The sequence below is a fragment of the Microcaecilia unicolor genome, chromosome 9, assembly GCF_901765095.1.
Source record: "Microcaecilia unicolor chromosome 9, aMicUni1.1, whole genome shotgun sequence".
Classification (NCBI taxonomy): domain Eukaryota; kingdom Metazoa; phylum Chordata; class Amphibia; order Gymnophiona; family Siphonopidae; genus Microcaecilia; species Microcaecilia unicolor.
In genome coordinates, this window is record NC_044039.1 from 173,376,364 (window position 1) to 173,399,689 (window position 23,326).

The 23,326-nt window shown below is 44.7% G+C and overlaps 1 protein-coding gene across 1 annotated transcript in view; it reads left to right on the top strand.

Moving 5' to 3' along the window:
* KIAA0586 (KIAA0586 ortholog) overlaps window positions 1-23,326 on the top strand; it is a 311,131-nt gene that overhangs the window by 164,534 nt on the left and 123,271 nt on the right. The window contains exons 26-28 of the mRNA XM_030214301.1: window positions 10,203-10,337; window positions 15,555-15,726; window positions 21,928-22,067. Coding sequence (XP_030070161.1) covers window positions 10,203-10,337; window positions 15,555-15,726; window positions 21,928-22,067 — 447 coding nt within the window. The remainder of the gene's footprint in view (window positions 1-10,202; window positions 10,338-15,554; window positions 15,727-21,927; window positions 22,068-23,326) is intronic.

Genomic DNA, 23,326 nt, shown 5'->3' on the forward strand with positions numbered 1-23,326 from the left:
GGAGGGCTAGCAGGACGGCTAGCTGTAGTCACAATCTTAGGAGGAGGGCTAGCAGGACGGCTAGCAAGATTACAGTCTCTGAGGGAGGGCTAGCAGGACAGCTAGCAAGAAAGCACAGTCTCCGCAGGAGGGCTAGCAGGACGGCTAGCAAGAAGGCACAGGCTCCGCAGGAGGGCTAGCAGGACGGCTAGCAAGAAGGCACAGTCTCCGCAGGGGGCTAGCAGGACGGCTAGCAAGAAGGCACTGTCTCCGCAGGAGGGCTAGCAGGATGGCTAGCAAGAAGGCACAGTCTCCGCAGGAGGGCTAGCGGACGGCTAGCAAGAAGGCACAGTCTCCACAGGAGGGCTAGCAGGACGGCTAGCAAGAAAGCACAGTCTCCGCCGGAGGGCTAGCAGGACGGCTAGCAAGAAGGCACAGTCTCCGCAGGAGGGCTAGCAGGACGGCTAGCAAGAAGGCACAGTCTCCGCAGGAGGGCTAGCAGGACGGCTAGCAAGAAGGCACAGTCTCCGCCGGAGGGCTAGCAGGACGGCTAGCAAGAAGGCACAGTCTCCGAGGCAGAGGTGAGCAGGATAGCACAGGGAAACTCACTGTGACGGCTTCAGTAACCAAGAACCGGAAGCAGTGAGTCTCCCTGCATCCTGGTTTAAATGTCGCGCCGTTCCGCCCCCTCCCCGGGAGAGGAACCAACCAACCCGACCCCAGGAGACAATGGGCCTCGGGATTGGTTGGCCCGCTCTCCAGGCGGGGCCTCAGGACCGGCGCACCAATCTCGGGAGCGATGGGCGGAGCCTGAGCGCTGGTCCGCTCTTTGGAGGCGTCGATGCTGGCGCCGCCATCTTGGTTGGCGCGATGCCCCGTTCTCCGCGGCCGGCGCTCGCCCGGGCGGCTCGTGGGTCCCTGCGACCGCATTGGGCTTCCCGGCAGCTCCCCTTCGCCCCTCCGGGCGTCGCGGGGCTCGCGGATCCGCGCCCCCTCCATCGGAGGCACAGGTAGGACCGGGGAACGGGACACCAGCAATGTGGGGCAGCTGATCCAGTCGCCTCCTTCTCTGCAATCACCACCTTCCAAGAGTCAGAGACTGGATTGGGAGGAGGAGGAACTCTTGGATTCAGGATCTCCTGTCTCTGAGGTGGACTTGGGGGAGGCAGCGGAGGAGCCCCATACTTCTCAGGAGTTAAAGACTTGGATAGAGGACCTTCCTCTTGGGGGTGTATTCCTCCATGGTGTGTGTGTTTCATTGGGATGAGTTGCAGAAACTCATCAGTTGGATGACCTCTGTCTTGAAGTTTGAGGGAGGGTCCTCACATGGTAAACTCTTTGATTAAGGAGATCTGTGAGTCTTCGAGATCCTTCCCTGTGCATCAGGATATTAGGGATATTAATCAGGCACAGTGGAATTCCCTGGATACTCCTTTCTGACTGGCGAGATCTATGGTCTGTTTATATCCATTGCCAGAGTAGGATAGAGAATCTCTTCATCCTCCAGTGGTGAGTGCAGTTGTGTCTGTGGTCACTAAGCGTAATACTGTTCCAATGGATGGTGGTACAGCTTTAAGAGATCCTCAGGATTGTAAGATGGAGACACTTTTCAAAGCAAAATTTAGATGTGACTGCATTGGAAGTTCAGGTGACTGTCTGTGGAAGTTTGGTAGCCAGGATGTGTTTTCATTGGTCTGAGTGAGTGTTGGACAGAACATCGGAAGATTTGTCTCTAGTGGATCAGGAGGTTGCAAAGTTTGAGATGGGTTTGTCCTTTTTTATGTGATACTGTTTGTGATCTGCTTCGAGCTTCAGCGAAGTCCATGGCTCTGAATGTTGTGGCCAGAAAGTCCTTGGTCTCTAAATCGAAGTTGAGGAATGTTCCCTATAAAGGTCCTGTGCTGTTTGGGGAGGAGCTGGACAAGTTTGTCAAGAGTCTGGGGGAGGTGAAAGTTCCCAGACTACCAGGCCAAAGATGATGGCTAGAGGAGCTTCTGGTAGAGGGTGCTTTAGGGATGCTTGCAGGTGTATGCCGGGATGGTGGTGACCAGCGCAGCCAGTTTTTCCAGAGAATGCAGTCCTTTCATGGGGTCTGTTGTGGGGACTGGTACTCATGGTCCCTGTCCCTCCTTGCCTGGGCATTCCCATCAATGAAGGTGTCTGGGTCCAGTTGCTGGTAGCAGTAGGGGCAAGGCTGAGAGAGTTCTACCAGAACTGGACCAAAATTATTGATAATCAGAGAATTCTAGAGATTGTGCATGTTGGGTATTCCCTGCAATTCAGTTGTCCTTTCCCGGATGGCTTTGTGGAGTCTCCCTGTCGGGCAAGGTGGAAAGCAAGAGCCATCAGGGAGACTCTGGACAGGCTTATCCATCTTTGGATGGTGCTGCCAGTTCCAGGTAATGAACTGGGCACTGGGAGATATTCCATCTACTTTGTAATTCAAGCCCATTTTGGACCTTAAGGGAGTGAATCGAGTCCTCAAGGTGCCTTCTTTTCGAACGGAGACTAAGCGTTTGGTTATTGTAGCTGTGCAGCCTGGAGAGTTTCTCACATCATTGAATCTGATGGAAGCTTATCTTCATATTCCCATTCGGCAGGGGCATCAGAGATACCTTCGCTTTGCAGTTTTCGAGGGGGAACTATCAGTTCTTTGTGCTCACTTTTGGTCTAGGAACGGCTCCTCACACCTTTTCCAAGGTGATGGTGTTAGTCACAGCAGTGTTGCAGAAGAAAGTTGTCTTGGTACACCTGTATCTGGATGATTGGCTGATCAGTTGAAATCTTGTCAGGAGAGCAGCGAGGCTACGAGGCAAATGATTCACAAGTTACAATCTTTGGGCTGGGTGGTCAACCTAGAGAAGTGTCAGCTGTGTCCATCACAGCAGTTGGAGTACTTGGGAGTGCATTTTGACACTGAGGTGGGGAGGGTTTTTCGTCCTGAGCTCTGGATTCAGAAACTGCAGGTGCAGGTACGGGCCTTGCTTCAGTTTAGATGTCCTCAGGACAGGGATTTCCTTCAGGTACTGGGTTCCATGGTGGTCTCCTTGGAGGTGATGCAGTGAGCCCAGGGCTCACATGAGGCCCCAGTAGGAAGCTCTTCTCTTCTGGTTGCACCCACAATATTAGTCCCTGGAAGTTCAGATTCCACTGGGAGGCCGGGTTTGGTGCAGTTTTGCCTGGTTCTTTCACTGAATTTGCCACAATGGATGGTGTTTACAATAGATGTTACTCTCAAGGGCTGAGGTGCCCATTGTCTGAGCCGTGTGGCTTAGGGTCTTTGGACACCAGAGGAATCTCTGTGGTCAATCAGTCATTTGGAAATGAAGACTATTCATCTAACCCTGCTTGCCTTCCAGGACTTTCTTTGAAAGAAAGGCTGTTCAGATCCTGTCATTCAGTGCCACAGTGGTAGCATACAGTGGGGGAAATAAGTATTTGATCCCTTGCTGATTTTGTAAGTGTGCCCACTGACAAAGACATGAGCAGCCCATAATTGAAGGGTAGGTTATTGGTAACAGTGAGAGATAGCACATCACAAATTAAATCCGGAAAATCACATTGTGGAAAGTATATGAATTTATTTGCATTCTGCAGAGGGAAATAAGTATTTGATCCCCCACCAACCAGTAAGAGATCTGGCCCCTACAGACCAGGTAGATGCTCCAAATCAACTCGTTACCTGCATGACAGACAGCTGTCGGCAATGGTCACCTGTATGAAAGACACCTGTCCACAGACTCAGTGAATCAGTCAGACTCTAACCTCTACAAAATGGCCAAGAGCAAGGAGCTGTCTAAGGATGTCAGGGACAAGATCATACACCTGCACAAGGCTGGAATGGGCTACAAAACCATCAGTAAGACGCTGGGCGAGAAGGAGACAACTGTTGGTGCCATAGTAAGAAAATGGAAGAAGTACAAAATGACTGTCAATCGACAAAGATCTGGGGCTCCACGCAAAATCTCACCTCGTGGGGTATCCTTGATCATGAGGAAGGTTAGAAATCAGCCTACAACTACAAGGGGGGAACTTGTCAATGATCTCAAGGCAGCTGGGACCACTGTCACCACGAAAACCATTGGTAACACATTACGACATAACGGATTGCAATCCTGCAGTGCCCGCAAGGTCCCCCTGCTCCGGAAGGCACATGTGACGGCCCGTCTGAAGTTTGCCAGTGAACACCTGGATGATGCCGAGAGTGATTGGGAGAAGGTGCTGTGGTCAGATGAGACAAAAATTGAGCTCTTTGGCATGAACTCAACTCGCCGTGTTTGGAGGAAGAGAAATGCTGCCTATGACCCAAAGAACACCGTCCCCACTGTCAAGCATGGAGGTGGAAATGTTATGTTTTGGGGGTGTTTCTCTGCTAAGGGCACAGGACTACTTCACCGCATCAATGGGAGAATGGATGGGGCCATGTACCGTACAATTCTGAGTGACAACCTCCTTCCCTCCGCCAGGGCCTTAAAAATGGGTCGTGGCTGGGTCTTCCAGCACGACAATGACCCAAAACATACAGCCAAGGCAACAAAGGAGTGGCTCAGGAAGAAGCACATTAGGGTCATGGAGTGGCCTAGCCAGTCACCAGACCTTAATCCCATTGAAAACTTATGGAGGGAGCTGAAGCTGCGAGTTGCCAAGCGACAGCCCAGAACTCTTAATGATTTAGAGATGATCTGCAAAGAGGAGTGGACCAAAATTCCTCCTGACATGTGTGCAAACCTCATCATCAACTACAGAAGACGTCTGACCGCTGTGCTTGCCAACAAGGGTTTTGCCACCAAGTATTAGGTCTTGTTTGCCAGAGGGATCAAATACTTATTTCCCTCTGCAGAATGCAAATAAATTCATATACTTTCCACAATGTGATTTTCCGGATTTAATTTGTGATGTGCTATCTCTCACTGTTACCAATAACCTACCCTTCAATTATGGGCTGCTCATGTCTTTGTCAGTGGGCACACTTACAAAATCAGCAAGGGATCAAATACTTATTTCCCCCACTGTATGTCAGTTGACAGGCAGGGACCAAGAGTTGTCCATTGGTTGGAGGAAGCTGCTCTGCTCCTTGCTTGGACTGAGATTCATCTTGAGGCTCTGTCTACTGCCTATGTTGTGGGGGTTGAAAATATTCAGATGGACTTTCTCAGCAGACACAAACTAAATTCAGGGAAGTGGCGTCTGAGTCGCAGCACATTCACCCTTCTCGTTGGCAGATGGGGTTGTCCATTGATGGATTTAATGGCATCTTCCTCCAATGCCCAGGTTCTCTGGTTCTTCAGTCGAAGGAAGGACACCAAAGCAGAGGGCATAGATGCCCTCACTCAGAAATGGCCATCATCAGGTCTGCTCTGTGTGTTTTCCTCTGTGATCTCTGATAGGCAGAATTCCTCAATGAATTGAGCATCACTGGGGCTCGTTAGTGTTGGTGGCTCCTGATTGGCCTTGGCAGCTCTGGTACAGTGACCTGGTACGTCTAGCAGTGGATCATCCCTTCTGGCTGCCTTTGATGGAAGGGCTTCTGATTCAGGGTTCGATCTCAATATCGGACCTGCCTCTGTCTTGTCTTACGGTTTGGCACTTGAAAAGGCACGTTTAAAGAAACAGGGTTATTCAGTAAAAGTGATTGCAATGCTCCTTCACTATAGGAAGCGGTCTACCTCTCTGACTTATGTTCATGTCTGACGTATTTTTGAAGGTTGGTGTATGGATCGTTCCATCAGTCCCCTTAAGTCATCGGCTCCTGAATTTTGGATTTTCTGCAGGATGGGTTGGACTAGAGACTTGCTTTATCTTTGCTTAAGGTGCAGGTGGCAGCCTTGGTGTGCTTTCGAGGTTTAGTGAAGGTCAAGTCTTTGACTTCTCATCGCAATGTGGCCTGCATTCTCAGGGAGGTATGGTTGCTTTGGCCTCTGTCAAGCCCTCAGTTCCTTCATGGGATCTTAATCTGGTTCTTAGGGCTATAGTATCTGCCCTTTTTGAGCCCTGGGGGGACAGCTTCCTGAAGGACCTCATGTTGAAGACCGTGGTTTTGGTGTTATTGCTTCCGCGCAGTGAATTTTGTAGTTGCAGGTGTTGTCTTGTAGGGAGCCATTTCTGTCCTTTTCTAAAGAGAAGATGGTACTGCATGCAGTTCCTTCCTTTCTTCCCAAGGTGGTGTCAGCATTTCATGTTAATCAGCCAGTGGTCTTGCCTGTTTTGAGAGGACCAGGTTCAATTGTTTCTGCTGCATGTCTAGCAGGCGTTGCGTGTTTTTATTCATCGGTAGTTTTGGCAGTTGGACAAGTTGTTCGTCCTGGTGGGTGGCCATAGGAAAGGAGAGGCCGTGTCTAAGGCAACTCTTGTGAGGTGAATTAAGGAGGCTATAGAGTTGGCCTACATCTTGCAGGGTAGGCAGGTGCCTCTGGGGCTAAAAACGTATTCTACTGTTATGATCGTGGTCAGAACCCCTCTCAAACTTACCTTTTTCCTGGGGGTCAGCTTCTTAGCTGGCTTCTGTTTCTTTTGTCTGTCCTTTCTGAGCTAGCTCTCTCTCTCTATGCTGGCAGCTTCCAGCAGCACGACTCTAATTGTTTCACTTTACTACAGCTGTGTGTGTGGACTGAGTTAGCTCTACCTCTCTTTGGGTGTACTGGCTTCAAGAGCTTCACGGTGCTGCATTGGTGTGGGTTGGGCCTCTCGGGGTTTCAGTGTGCTGTCTGCCTGGCTCTAGGGAGTGTGACATCATCTGGGAGGGCCTTGATAAGGAAGTGGTGTTCTTCCCTTTGGGGCCTTTGCAACGTTTGCTTTAGGTAGGGTGGTGCAGTGTGCACTTCTGACTTTGTGTCTAGTTTCCCTGCTTGCTTTTGCTAAAGGTCCAGGTTAGTGTTAGTGCCGTGTGCACTGGTGACTGTGTGTTTAGCTTTCCTCCTTTTCCCTTGTGGTTCCCCTGCTTTTCCCTCTTGGTGGTTTTGGAAGCATTGCTGTGTGTAGGGCTTTGGAAGCTCTGTTGCTGATAGAAGTACTTCTGGGTTTGGTGGTGTTAGGAACACTGCAAATTTGGCTGTTAGAAGTACTTCTGGTGTTTGTGCTGTTGGGAGCATTGCAGTCTTTGCTGTTTGTGTTTGGTGCTTTGGAAGCACTTTTGGTTTACGTGTTTAGCTTCCCTGTTTTTTCCCCTAGTGGCTCCTCTGTCTTCCCTTTTAGTGCTAGGAGCTCTTCTGGTTGTTTGGTGCGTGGGAGCACCCTAGTTAGTTTAGAGTTGTAGAGCTTCTGTAGCTTGGTGCTCAGAGCACCTGTGTTAGGTCTGCTGAAGTTTGGTGCTTAGAAAGCACCTTTATTAGCTTATGTGTTTAGCTTCCCTGTTCTTCCTTGTGGCTCCCCTGCTTTTCCTTTTGGTGCTGTGAGAAGCACTCCTGTTAGGTCAGTGCCTTGGGGCACTCCTGTTAGTATAGGGCTTAGGAAGTCCTTTTGTTAGTTTACTGTGAGGAACACTTCTGTTGGTTTGGGGCTTGGGACCACTTAGGTCAGTTTAGGATTTAGGAGTACTTCTGTTTCCAGTCCTGGTCCCTGTGTCATCCGGTTTCCGGTAAGTCCTGCCGGCCACTCAAACCCAGGGGCTCAACCCTTGGGGGGCAGTGGCTAAGTGCAGGTGAAGCTGTACGGACCAGTCCAGTATTCTCCAGTCCAGTGTGTGTTCCGGTCCAGTGTGTGTTCCAGTCCGGTGTGTTCCCGTCCAGTGTTCCAGTCCTGTGTCCTCCAGTCCGGGGGATTCCAGTCCATGTGTTCCGGCTCGCTGGGCAGTGTCTGCAGTCCCTGCCAGTGTGCTTGCCCAGTGTTGGTTGGTGGGTTTTGCCTGCTGCTGTCACTCCTTGGCAGCCGCCCAAGGGCTCACATTTGCTCCAGAGGCCGGCCCCGCGGGCTCTGAACCTGAGAACCTGACATCTACTAGAATCAAAGTGACGTTGTGGGCTGAAAGCTCCTTAGTTGCCACCCCTGGACATTGTAAGGTGGCAGTCTGGTCTTCCTTGCATTCTTTTGCATACGATTTTCACTTGGGTGTGCACTCGCATCAGGATCTTGAACCACTGCAAGCCTATTGCTGGGTCAGGGAGGGAGGTCTCCCTCTAAATTTCCAGTTATCCACGGATGCAGGGCTCAACTTCTAATACAGCCAAGTAAAAGCTCCAAAAGCTCCGAAGATTTTCAGCATGGAGTGCTAGCGTCCCACTTCCTGATAAGTAGTTGGCTTCCACTCAAGTACCTACTTTTATAGTGCTGAAATATTATCTTCAGGGAACACCTGTTAAAGATGAACTTTTCAAATGAACTGGAAGTCCAAACGAGCAGTAGGAAACCAGCTGTGCAGCCAACAAAAACAAGAAAACCATGAATAGAAAAATTAGTATTTTGGCTTGCAGATTACAGAATTTAAGATGCCATCACTCTTAAATTCAATTATTATAACTAAGTGTGTTATGACCTAATGATCACTAGATCTGTTTTTCACTAAATCTACACATAGTGATTTTTGAAATATTGTGCAACTTTTTCCACTGGATTGTGTTATCGGTATTCAACAGAAGCTTACTGAAGCATCAGATTTTTCTTCTTTAGAATAATAAAGATGAAGCCTTTTATATACTTTCCATGTAATTTTGTAGCTGCTTGTCATTGGTGGAATGTATGTGCATGTTTTTCATGCTCTAAACTTTACAAGATTTTCAAAGTATTGTATGCATGTGATTTTCACAAGAAAAGTACCCAGGCACATTACATCTACTAATTTTCTGGCTAAATATATGTGCATACTTTTGAAAATGTGAATAGTTCCAAACCTCACTCGGGCCCTGCTCCCAAGAACATCTTCCCACAACAGCGGGTAAAAGTACATGTAAGGTGGGTAGCTTTTGTATAATTATGGTACAGCCAGAGACCCCCCCACCGGAATGGTGGCGGGCCCAGTCATAGAGCTCAGGCCATTACAGACCTTGGCTGAGTCAGAAATCTGATGGCTGACATAACTGGGAGCTTACTGGAAAAGTATGGCCTAGTTTGTAGCCCGGATTGAGGCCTAAATAAGCTAAATTAGGAAAAGTTAAGTCAATAGATATGGAAAAAAAATGGAGGATTTCAGCACAAAATGGAAGCCGTATCTGTTACAAAGTGGAATTTTCTCTAATGTAAGTTAGAAAAACAAGTTGAGAAATGAGACTTTCCTGTGAGCAGGATTGTGGTCAGCCATGGTGTGAGAAAGGAAAGGTGTAGCTGGATGCAGGGTCTTGCTTAAGATTTGTGGTCAAGCGAGCTAAAGACAAAACCATGTTAGCAAGATAGAAGCTACTCATTAGCAAGAGCCAATCAGTGACAACCATGACATTAGCATAGATCCAATCAGGTATATCTACTGTCATATTATCCATATCCTGAGGGCACCTATAAAAATCAGGGTATTTCCTGGTTTAAGCTAGAGAGAAGGGTTGGCACTCTCTCTCTCCAAGGGAAACCAATGTGACCAGCAGAATTGACAAATTACCTAATTGCTTTCCCTTGTAAAACCTTTAATTGGTAAAAGAAATTATAAAAGATTAGGAATTAACACCTGTTTGCAGCTGGATTATTATATTCCTATAATTAATTGATTGTACGTGCCTGTTGTCAATCACTGATTTGACTTGTATCTTGATAAATAAACTCCTTATCCCAAATGATGATTTGTGGGCTTCACTTAATGATGAAAGGCTGTAAGTATAAATGCTTTTGCTGTATCAGGCTGTCTTTCACTGTATTCTATAACTTGTAATCTAAATCCAGTTTGTCATAAGGCTGGTATCTTTTCCTTAGACCTAACGTCTCCCTTAGTGGCAATTCCTTTTAGAACTTCACAACTCCTTGATTACCCCAGTACTAGTGCTATTTAGAGATGGAGTCAGATTTAAGGTCACTCCAGCCTTCTTGAGGGGCATACTTTTGAAAATGTGAATAGTTCCAAACCTCACTCGGGCCCTGCTCCCAAGAACATCTTCCCCCAACAGCGGGTAAAAGTACATGTAAGGTGGGTAGCTTTTTAAAGAAAAGCTATTTAATACAGGTTCTATATAACAGTGACCAATGTATTCCAGACTGAATTTTATGTTCGTTTCCTTAAAATTTATGCCTAAGTGATTATGGAGAAATATTTTATATTTGCCTTTTTACAGCTAAGTAGTATCCTTTAAACCACTTTTTGTTTTTCTTAGGAATATGATCCTCCCAGTGAAGGGCAAGTTGTGAAGAAGCCTCATAAAGGATACCACAAAGACCCAGTTCTTTCTCTCATGGCCCAACTACAGCAAGCCCCGTTTGCTGCACAAGAAGTGGTGTGCCACCCAGAGGTATACACACATATCCATTTCCACAATTTCTTTTAAACTCTTTAAGAAAAATAGTGGCAGAATTCAGATAATAAGTTTTTTGGGATAATCTAGAATAGTAGAAGGGAGAAAGTCTATGTATAGTGTATAGAAAATTCAAGAGAGGAATCTGCCTGCATAAATAAAGAAAGAATGCCACAAAAATGTAATCATTGTTTATGGAGGTTTATTCATAGGGGTAGAGAAACTCTTTATTTATCTCTTCTGTGTCTGACCTCTAGAGTGGGTCATTCCATTCAGTGTTTGAGCACTCTGTCTTTGAAAACAGAAAATTCCTTCATTTATTGAAAATACTTCTAAAGACAGAAATAAGTTGTAGGGTAATTTGGGATGTTTCTGTCTTGAAAAGTCTGCTTTGCAGATACCAAAATTTGCAACAGCTTAGCCTGGAAGGTGTGGCTAACATGAGAGAGGATCTAGTGAAGCTTGGGGAATGGTCTAGAGATTGGCCACTAAGATTTAATGCTAAAATATGCTGGGCAATGCATTTATTTAGGCTGCAAAAGTTCAAGCATGAAAGAAGAGCAGGATCTGGGGGTGGTCATTTTGTTAAGGTGGCCAAACAGATAAGGCAATGGCAAAATCCAGAAGGATGCTGAAATGGCCAACAGGAAAGTTTCTGTGGAGATCTCATTTGTAGTATTCTGTACAATTTTACAAATCAAGGTAAGGTATACACAAATGAGTTTATCTTGTTGGGCAGACTGGATGGACCATGCAGGTCTTTTTCTGCCGTCATCTACTATGTTACTATGTTATTTTGCATTGTCAAAAAGATGTAAACAGGATGGAGCTGCTCCAGAGGGCAGGCAGCTATTACTCTTTCTTACAAAGCATATGAGGGGACAGACTTAGAGTTCAATATGTACACTCTTGAAGAAAGATGAGAAAGGGAAGATATCAAAGATATTTAAATATCATCATGATATAAATGCAGAGGAGGTGGGCTTCTCTCAGCTTAAAGAAGCCCTTGAATAAGAGGTCATAGGAAAAAGGTGAAAGAAAATGGCTCCGGAGTAATCTAAGGAAATATTTATTTACAAAAAGGGTGGTGGATGCACACAAGAGCCTCCCAGTGGAGATGGGGTAGGTATCCGATTTCAAGAAAGTGTGGGACAATTGTAGAGGCTGTCTGAGGAGAGAATAGGGAATTATAGAGCTTAATAGTTGACTTGAATGGACAGTCTGGATAGAGACTCTAAGCTCTTTAGTGTCATTTTCTGTGTTTTCCTTTATCCAGCACCTTTTACTGCAGGTGAACTTTTGTTCAAAAACATTCTCTTTCATCTACATGGGAGGGAGAGAAACCATACGTTCTTTTCAAAACCACTTAAGCTATTCCAAAATTGATTGATGTTGGTGGATCCTGAGTTTGGACAGAAGGCTAAGATAGGATCTATTATATGGTTGAACCATTTGCCTATTTCCATTGAAATACAGCTTCAAAATATTGGGGATAGGAAGAGCTAGTGGAGATTACAGGATAAATTATTGATCGATGAGGAAATTAAGATAGCAATACAAAAAGATATACAAAATTACATATAATATAATGACAATGGAGAAGTTTCTTACCAGATAGTCTGGGATGCCCTGAAAGGAGTGATGATATGCAGGGCCGGTCTTAGCAAGTGCGGGGCCCTATGCAGACCAATTTGATGGGGCCCCACCCTAGCCCCGCCACCTAGCTCCGCCCCTCCCTAGCTCCAGGGCCGGCCACCCCTCCCTCCAAGCTCCCAGACCGCTCCCTCCAAGCTCCAAGGCCCCCAGCTCCAGGGCCTCCCTCCCTCCCAGCTCCAAGGCCCCCCTCCCTCCCTCCCAGTCATTTTTTAACATCCCCCTCCAAAATCCAGTACTAGGTATGCCGAGAATACAAAACACTCAGGACCTATAGAGCAATTCTACCATACCATAAGCAGTCATTTCTACTAAATCACACAAAGAAAAGGAAAACATCTTAAAACACTACAGTGAGCACTAGAGCATCAATTCACCTATTGTAAAATGAAACCAGACAGAATAGTACAGATCATCGTCGATCCTACACAGTCAATGCCAAGTGAAAGCCATGTCTTTTTCACAAACACAGATACACCCTAATCCACGATAGAATAAGTAGTAATATTAAAACTTTCTATTTAGACAAAAATTAAACTGAACCCCCAAGATGCCAGACTCTGCATACAATGCAACACCACAGAAACAGAAAATGTCCCCTAGTACTGTGCAAAATATAAAGACAGCAGATGTAAATTTGAAAAAAAACCTAACAAATACCAATCACCACTTTACAAATTAACAAATAGAAATAAAACAAATATAGAAAATAAAATAATACCATTTTATTGGACTAATAGACTTAGCTTTCAGAGGCCAAAACATCCTTCCTCAGGTCAATATAGTATAGTACTGTTACAGTATCCTATCCTGACCTGAGGAAGGGGGTTTTGTTCTCCAAAAGTTAGACAAAATGTATTAAAATTAGTCCAATCAAAAGATTACCTTGTTTACATGTTCTATATTATAAACATTTATTAACACATCTACAATACTACTTTATCCTAAAGCAAAAAAATAAAAAAAATATATTTTATTTACAGTTTGTTGTCTCAGGTTTCTCCTTTCCTCATCTTCTTTTCACTGTCTTCCTTCCATCCAGCACCTGTCTTCGGTCTCTCTCTGCCATCCAGTGTCTGCCCTCTCTGCTGTCCCCTCCATCCAATGTCTGCCCTCTCTCCCTGTGCCTTTCATCCACATCAGCCCTCTATCTCTGCCCCTTCCATGATCCATCCACCATCTGCCCCTGTCTGCCCTCTCTCTCCCCTTTCTATCCCTTCCATCCACTGTCTGCCCTCTCTCTCTCTGCCCCTTCAATCCACCATTTGCCCTCCCTTTGCCATCCATCCAGGGTTTGCCCTCCCTCTCGCTCCCCCATCCAGGATCTGCCCCTCTCTCCGCCCCTTTTTTTCAGCCCCCAGTTCCAGCCCCACTATCCCACCAGTCCCGAGCTTCAGCCCCCCAGCCACTTCTCCCTGTCCCTTTTTCAGCCCCCAGTCCCCAGTTTCAGCCTCCAGTCCCAGTGCTAGCCCCCTTATCCCACCTACCCTCCTTTTCAGCCCCCAGTTCCAGCCCCCTTCATCCACATGCCTTGTATTAGGGCCCCCTTTTCAGAACCATTCTCCCACCTGACCCACGCATGCCCCATTTTCCAACCAGCCCCAGGCCCCATATGGCCCCTTCTCAGACCCCAGTGACAGTCCCCTTCTCCCATCCAAGAACCCCAGTCGCCTCCCCTCCCCACCCCTCCCCACCCGTCCCCTTCAACCATCCAAGAACCCCCTCCCCGCCCCCTTCTCCCATCCATGAATACCCCTCCCACCTCAGTCCCCTTATCCCATTCAAGAACCCCAGTCCCCTCCCCACCTGTCCTCTTCTCCCATCCGAGAATCCCCTCCCCAACCCCACCCCCTTCTCCCATCCGTGATCCCCCTCTCCACCTCCCCATTTGAGAACCCCCACCCTTCTCACATCTGAGTCCCTCCCCGCCTTTAAAAAAACAATTTGGAAGCGTCGGAGAGACAGTGACAGGCAGCACTTCGGTCTGCCCTGCTACTAAAAATCTCTCCGATGTTGTTCGGGCCTTCCCCACATTGAGTCCCGCCCGCCCTCGCGGTAATTGGAAGTTACCTCAGAGGAGGGCGGGACTCAATGTGGGAGGCCCAATGATGTCCAACAGATTTTAGTAGGAGGGCGGGCAGACGCGAGGCACTGCCTGTCACCGTCTTCGGCGCTGCCAAATTGCGTTTTTAAAGGCAGGAGTGACAGGAGCACCCCCCCCCCCCCGCTGACATTGGGGGGGGCGGACCGCCCCCACCACGCCGCTGTCACCGTCACCGCCGCGCATCGGATTCGTTGGGAGGGAGGGAGGACGGAAGGACGGACTGGAGCTCAGGCGGGCGGGGCGACCTGAGGCGCGCGGGGCCCCACTGAGCGCGGGGCCCTATGCAGTCGCCTCGCCTTAAGACCGGCCCTGATGATATGAGATAAATTAATAGGATGGGCGGTAAAATGTAAACAGCAGTGAGAACAACAGCTTAAAGGAACTCAAAGAACAGGAGAATTAGAAGAGCATAAAAAAGGCCTGAGCTCAAAGACAATGTACAAGTTAGAGATGCAGTGGGGAAAACTGGGGGACATCAGGGCAGAGGGGATAGTCTATCAAGTTTGTCAAGCAGAGGTAATTTGACTCGGGTAACAAGGCAATCAAATCACTAATATTTAAATTAAAGAAAGAGGCAGAATTAAATTCTCCAAATGAGAGAATGCTCTGGAGCACTGACAAGTGATATGGATACAATTGGGGAGGCACTGGTGCAGTATTATCAAAATCTGTATACACCAGAGACCTCCGTAGATAGTGAAAGATTAGAGGCTATTTATAGAAGATGGAACTGGCCTCGCTTACCCTGGATTATTCTTCCCTACATGTCAACCATACTTGCATTGTGAGATTTGCTGTTTTGGCTTTCACCTTTTTACCTGCAGCTTCTCAGGGCAAATGAACCAGCGAGGATCCACCTGCTCCAAAATTACTCAGCACTTCCTAGCCTCTGCCTGCCAGTCTCAAAATAATCTCAGTTGCATGTTGCTTTTCTATATATATTTTTAGATATTCTACTTTTATTTGCGTTTGCATAAAAATTTGGTAAACATAATTGAGAGAGAAAAGATCAGAAGAGGGAATGTGAACAGGAAATGTATACATGCTGTATTCTGCAAATTTGTCAGTTCTGTTCTGTATCTATAGATATAACATTGTTTTTTAATGAAGCAATCATTGCATCTGTTTGTTGTGTCGTACCCATGGGAAAATGAAACTGAACACCAGACATTATTGGACAACTTTTAAGTGATAAATTCATAGGGATGAGAACATGTGAACCTTTCTGGGTAATATTTCCCGACAAGTGTTTTGATGGTGGAATGAGCTAGATAAGAATTGACATAAATCCCACAATGCTTTTTGTGCAACTTTTCTTCTATGGAATTATTTTTTCTCCAAGAACTTGCAAAAGAAGCATGGTTTCAGAACTGTGAAATTAACTTCCTGGCTTTTTGCATATCTTGTCTTTAAATCTGACTCTTACATTTATTTGTTTTTCTCTCTTGTCCTCTTAGAGCTCTGAGGATGACAAGAGTGTGGGAGAGCTGAGTGAAGGACAGAGACCTCGACTGACCACAGCAGCAGAAAGTATCTTGGTGGGACATTCTATCTATATGAGTGAACCCAGTCCTGTTGAGCTCAGAAGCAGACGTATAGTTTCTCCAGGACATTTTGACAGGCTCCCAGGTACAGTATTACATGTATGGTTATTTGGGATGTATTATACACAACCTTAACTGATAAATAGTTACCTGATACAACCCTGCCTTAGTTTTATATGAATATGCTCTGTAATTTTGTTCTTAATAATAGTCTCTACCATTTTGCCCAGCACCGACGACAGACTCACCGGTCTATAATTTCCCAGATCTCCTCTGGAACCTTTTTAAAAAATCGGCGTTACATTGGCCACCCTCCAATCTTCCGGTAGGCCACCCTCCAATCTTCCCTCCCCTCCATCCATGTTTATCTCACTTCCTCTCTCTTTCCTCCTCTCCATCCATGTGCATTTCACTTCCTCTCTTTTCCCTCCCCTCCATCCATGTCCAGCATTTCTTCTCTCTCCCTTCCCCTCCTTCCATGTGCATCTCATTCCTCTGTCTTCCCTCCCCTCCATTCATGTCCAGAATTTCTTCTCTCTCCCCTCCATCCATGTGCATCTCCTTCCTGTCATACCCTTCCCTCCCCTCCATTCATGTCCAACAATTCTCCTCTCTCCCTTCCCTCCCCTCCATCCACCCATGTCCAGCAACTCTCCTCTCACCTCCATCCACCCATGTCCAGCAACTCTCCTCTCCCCTCCATCCACCTGTGCCCAGCAACTCTCCTCTCCCCTGCCCTCCATCCACCTATGTCCAGCAACTCTCCTCTCCCCTCCATTCATCCATATCCAGCAATTCTCTTCTCTCCCCTGCCCCCCTCCATCCAACCATACCCAGCAATTCTCTTTTCTCCCCTGCCCCCTCCATCCATCCATACCCAGCAGTTCTCAGCTCTCCCCTGCCCCCCTCTATCCATCCATACCCAGCCATTCTCTTCCCTCCCCTGCCCTCCTCCATCCATCCATACCCAGCAATTCTTTTCTCTTCCCTGCCCCCTTCTATCCATCCATACCCAGCCATTCTCTTCTCTCCCCTTCTCCCCTCTGTCAATCCATACCCAGCCATTCTCCTCTCTCTCCTGCCCTCCCCTCCCACTCCCATCCATGTCCAGCAATTCTCCTTCGCCTTCCCCTCCCGCTCCCATTCATGTCCAGCGATTCTCCGCCCCCACATCCTCCCCTCCCATTCATATCCACCTGCCTGCCCTCTTCTCCCCCCAACATCCCCCTTTCTCTTTCTGCCACAGTGCCACCCTGCGTGCCGTAGTTTAAATCTTTTTTACCTCCGTCGAAGCGGCCGCGTCATTGAAAGCCCTGCCCATCAAGCCTTTCTTTTGTGAGTTCGTTCCCTCAGAGTCCCTCCCTTGCGGAAAGAGGAAATGACGCCAGAAGGCGGGACTCTGAGGGAACGAACTCACGAAGGGAAGGCTTGATGGGCAGGGCTTTCAGTGACACGGCCGCTTCGACGGAAGTAAAAAAGATTTAAACCCCGGGGGATGGGTGGGCGGGCCTGGAGGGAAAGTGGCTGGGCCTGGGCCCGTCCAGGCCTGCCCGTGGCTACGCCCCTGTTTGCAGAGCTGCAACATGGTCTTCAGTCCACACATTCACATCTTATTACCATTTGGAATAAGACTCCTGATGCAACAGTTGGTTTGGCCAGATAGTCAAAATCTTTTTGGGGTCTAGAGTTCAACTCTACCCATCTAGGCCCATTTGTTTTCTGTTCCAGACGGCCTTCCAAAAAAAAAAAAATACAGTACAGTTTCTAGATTGTTATGGTTGATTAACTCTTACTTGTTACAGGGTCTTGCAATTCCCCTTTTTTGTTGAAGGCAGCCTGTAGCTATGAAGTGTGACATCTTGCTTGTCCTTGGAGAAAGCATGACTTACCTGTAGCAGATGTCTGAGGACAGCAGGATAAATGAATAGTCTTGCATACTTCCCTGCTCTCCTTTTTGAGTTGAATTCTATCATCTTTAACAATTTGACTGGGTAGGTCCCTTGTGATGACAGCAGGCAGGAAGATGCACACAATGCAGCATTCTAAAAAATTGTTGTAAACCAAGCTAACGAGCATTTCTACTTAGGCTGTATCAGATGATGTCATCCATGTGTAAGGCTATTTATCCTGCTGTCCTTGAACAACACCTGCTACATGTAAGTAACTTTGCTTTATATGTATGTTATATTCTTTATTTTATTATTCATTTTATTGCTTGTTTTATGGTTATTTGGTAACCTGCTTAGAGTTTTAGATAATGCAGGCTATATATTTTAAATAAATAAATTAATAGCAGCTTGAGATGTATTGGGTTAATTTGTATGAAAAGCATTAAATAGCTAAACTGTTAAGACTGGCATCGCACAGCAATTTAAGCTCTTTTGGCTTGTGCTATGAGTTTAAACAGGCAGGTCCTGGTTTTTTCCTTTTGTTTGTAGTGAAATAGCTTTTTTCTTGTTTAGAACTAATTAAGCTCATTGTAGCAGCTGGAATGCATGGCATTTCTATACTTTGTGAAAGTCCTAAGCCTCAATTCAATACTGTAGAGTATTAACTATAATTTTTTACTTAAAACCAAAGTGCTGACTTTGAAATACTTCAACATAACCACTAAAAAGCTCATTATTTATTAAAATCTATAAAAGAAACCAATATAGTAGTTGAGCAAAGTTGATAGGACTTGCAAATATTTAAAGATTCAAGTTTACAGAATTAAGATCCTTTCCTCTGTGACCATCTTTAACTTTTAAATGTACCATTTCTTTATTGCCCTGTTGTTGTTTTGTTGCATTTTTACTCTTAAAAAATTAGCAATTCGTTAAGCAAGAGTTTGTTGTATCATGAGAGAATTCAGAAGCATGAGTGGTATTGGAAACCCTTATTAATATGGGTGCAATTATCCTAAGTAGTCAAAGCATCTGTGGCTTTCTCATTGCCTGCACATGGGTTGTCTTCTCTAAGAAGCGGGAGGAATGATGACTTAAAGTTGGAACGTATTCTATAAATAGAAATTAGGCATCTACTTTCTTTATTCTATAATGTAACAAGAAAAAATATGCATGTAATTTAAACTTGACCACTTGCATCAGCCATAGAGCTGGTTCACACCTAGAGCTCCTTGGGACAAACTGTAAGAGTTGACTCTTACTAAACTAACATTATGGCAGGTTGTTTCACATTTTTAGTTTTATTTTTTTTTTAAATTTCTTCTGGAGTCCTTCTCCACCTTTCTTTTGACTGATTCTGAGACGATATGCTTCTCTCGAATCCCAGTGTACTGGAACGGGGTCCTCTCCCAAAATAAATGTGAGATCCTTGTCAAAAACCTTTTTATTCTAACAGGCTTACAAGAGAGTGTGTGTAGCTTAGATGAGAAGGTGTCCCTGTTTCTGTGACAGTGGTTTTGTTTAGTTTTCTTTATTAAAAGAATTATATTTTGATTGCCTACGTTTTGTGTTTGTGTTGATATGTGTTTTTGTTACTTTCCTACTTTAAATGGAATTCCATTCTAATTTATTTTAGACTGTACACCACTTTGTCCTGTTTGTTCAATAAAAGTGGTATAGAAAGTTTTAATAAACTGTAAACCTAGATTGTTTAAAAAAGGTGTACAAATTATAGTATTCTATAAGTTACACGTGCAACTGTGTGCCCATGTGTGCACTCATCTTCAGACTATTCACCATCACATTTAGGTGCCATTTCATAGAATAATGCATAAGCCAAATATTGGCATTTATGTGTGCACATGTGCATAAATGACAGTATTTGCATAAATGACAGTATTCTGTTCATTTATGCATGTTCTTGGCACCTAAAGGTTGGTGTTGACATTATAGAATTACCCCTGAAGTGCTGTGCAAGCTGACATACAGTGGGGACAGCAATATATTATAATTGGGGATGTTCTCTAAGCTTCCCTCAGATATTGCAGGAAATGGGGCAGAGACTGAAAATCTGCAATTACACAGTTTTGATGTTAGCTTCAGAACTTAGTACAAGAACAGTACTGGGCAGACTTCTACGGTCTGTGCCCTGAGAAAGGCAAGGACAAATCAAACTTGGGTATACATATAAAGTATCACATACTATTTAAAATGAGTTTATCTTGTTGGGCAGACTGGATGGACCGTACAGGTCTTTATCTGCCTTCATTTACGATGTTACTATGTTACAGTTACTTGGGTAATAGCCAAATGAAACTCTCCATAAGATCACTTACAAAGAGCAGCAGTTCTGTGGTATTTGGAGGTTGGTCTTTGTTTACAATGTGCAGAATATTTATGACCCCATCTGTGTTCCTTAGAACCACATGAAAAGGAGCACATAGTTAACCTGCTAAAAATAAATGAGAACCAATAAAGTATATGGACTGAGAATGATATCTCTATCAAATTAATAAATGTTCAAAATGACAGTGTTCCTGTCTGTTAAAAGCCAGCTGCCAAATCCTAAAAGCTGGTATCTTTGAGCAGTTGTTCACCTTAAATGATTGTACCCAGTCTGTGGTGTATTTTTGGTACAAATGTTAGGAGCATTAAGTTAAAAATCCTTGTTATGCGTGCACTTTGATTTGTTTTTGTATTTTGGTTTTGTCTTTATAAACAATATTCACTGCTTTCCGCCTTGTCTTCTAACCACACCATAGAAACCTAGAATATAGTGGTAGATAAATATCATACAGCTTATCTAGTTTGCTCACTGACACAAAATACTAGAACCACATGGGTGTTACATCAGTGGTCATATAAATGTTGACACCGCTGGCCATGCTAAAAGTCACTTGCAGGGACCAAAGCATTAGGTTTATAAATATAAACATTTTACAGCATTGTAAAATAATCATATAAAAGTTTTTAAATGTCAACAGAATACAGTGATACCATAAAAGGCAGCATGGAAGAACATTCATATGATAAGGTGTAGGCACAATACAAATGAAACATTTTAATAGGCACGCATTAGAACATTCAAATAGGAGATATGATTCTAATACTGTTCGTACAGTACAAAGAAACATCTTACTAGGTAGTCAAGGCAGAAGTGCAATTGAGAAATAAAGGCAGGACAAGATGGGAAGAACAAAGTCAATTGGGATAAATAGATGGGTGGTTAAACTGAAGGCAAATTATATATACAGTTGAATGAAATATGAGGAACTGGTCTAAGTTACAGGGTGTGCAGCAAGCTAGTCCAGGTGCAGAGTGAGTAGATAGGTAGTCACCACATGTATTAAAGGTGTACTATATATATACACACACACACATACATACATACATACATACATACATACCTTGGGCTAACCCTGCAGCCATTTAGAGGGTCTATCCCCGGTATAGCTCAGGTTCGCCTGCACCTGGGCGTGTGCTATACACTAGCACCCTCCTCCCACCGACTGGGTCCCAATAGCCTCTGGGCAACTCTGGTGCCACACTCCGAGTGGTCCCACAGTTCCTAGAAAGCACTCACAGATCCAACACACAAACCACCAGAATTCTAAGTCAGTCCAGAGAAACAGAGTCAATAAACTAAAAAAAGGTTTATTGTCAGAACAGTGAACTATATAAAAGGTGGAAAAGAACAGGCAATAACAGATAACTGAATATGGATCAAATATAAAACTATCAAAACATTTATCTACTACCTAAATAGTACCTGGGGAGTTCAGGAACAAGATATAGTTGCTCACAGGTTATGAAGTCTAACTGTTCAGGTCTTTATCTGCCGTCATTTACTATGTTACTATGTTCACAGGGTCTCAGGAAAAGAGAACCTTCTCTTTCCACTCTCTTATCTGAAACTAACAAAAATTACCTCACCGCTTAAGTAACAGCTTTTGGCAGGAAGAAGAAACTGACAGTTCTGGTACAACTTTAACAAAAAAAAAAAAAAAAAAGACAATCGCCATCTGCTGGCCAATTAGGAGAAATACATGTCATCAGTAAAATAATTAGGAGAAATACATGTCATCAGTGAAATAATACAGTTCATAGACTTAGAAACCCACTGTTTCATCACATTTGTTATATATCTTTATATCTATATGATTCATTTAAATTCAGTAAGTGATGTGAGTAGCTTCTATTTGTGTTGGCCTTAATAATGGTAAAATCTCTGTCATTTGCTTTGGCTGTCTTTCAAATGAATCCTATTTTCTTTTAGTGAATCATATTTTGGTCAACATGGTGATCTTTTTCACCAGAAACTAACCTAATATTTCAGACTGAATTCAATTTTAAGTGTCTTTTACAGTTTTCTTTGACTCTTATTCATCTTTCAATGTCAGGAGTTGACCTCAGAGATTCAGCTGCTAGTCGTGGTCCAATGAGCATTGGCGAGCTGGAGTTACAACCAGTAACTGTTCAACAACCTACACAGATAAATGCCTTTAGGTCAAAACCAACTGCAGTTGAAGGTCCTTCCAAGGTAAAATGAGGCTTAATGTACTGTGTTAAAATTGTTTTCAGTCTCAAAAAAGAGAGAACCATTATATAGGAACTTGTTCTTTCCTTGTGAAAGCTTTCAGATTCCTTGCTAACAAAACCTAATTGTAGATGCATTTTATAAAAAAAAATTTTTTTTTAAGTGAGAATGCTTTTCAAGTGTTAGTTCATTCGGCTGTATGTGTATGTTATGTGCAAACATACATATGCATCGGATTAATTTTCAAAGAGGCAAGAAGAAGCAGTGAAGTGTGGGATAACAAGGAGGCTGTGCCCTGCCCTCTGAAGAGTGGAAGAGGTGGCAGCAGCAGTATTATGATCAAAGGGAGCTGCAGGGAATGAAGCAGCCCATGGTGTAACATGAGAAGCCCTGGGGTGGCAGGGAGACTGGCCTCTGTCACCTGAAGACCAAAGAAACTGGTGGCAGCAAATGGATGAAAGCAACTTTTGCCTGTGAGAAAGGGGAAGGGCAAAGGGAGGGGAGGGAAGCATAAGAGAACAAGAGCACAGGGGTTAAACTGAGGGAAAGGGGGCAAGGTTCTCCCCAGTCTTTTCATCCCTATTCCATGTATACACTGTATCACAAACAATCCAACCCTCCCTTGCCATCCTACCAAGGCACATTTCAACATACCTGTCTTCACCAGCTCCCCCAGACAGACAACCCTGATTTTGCTAACAGAGAGAAAGGGTAAACACACCATTGTGACACATTGTAACTTGCACTTTCCAGCTTATAATTTACTAATTACCCATAGCCTGTTGTTGTTGGGGGCCAAGGAATAAAGAAACAGCAAAAACATTTGCTAATATAGGACCCTATTCACTAAGCTGTAGTAAAATGCCATGTATTGCATTTTAGTTACTGTAGTTGTAAGACTTGCTAAACTCAGTAAGAGTGCACTGCAGTTTAGTAAATCCCATGCTGCCCCAGGCTGCAATAATGCAGCAGTGGGAATATGCAGCCTTTAAGGGACACTAGGTCTTACTGAAGCTTCCACAGATAACCCGTGTTGGAAAAATAGAATCCTTCAATGCATCCCGCTGTCTGGTAACCCTGACATTTCATCCCTAAACATCAGGTAAACATTTAACCTTGCTCCCACCCTGAACCCTATCAGTAGCATGACATACCTTCCCCACTCGATTTGTTACAAAAAAAAAAAAAAAAATATATATATATATATATATATGTTCAGAATCTAATTAATTTCAATTAGTCAACAAAATAAATAATCATTG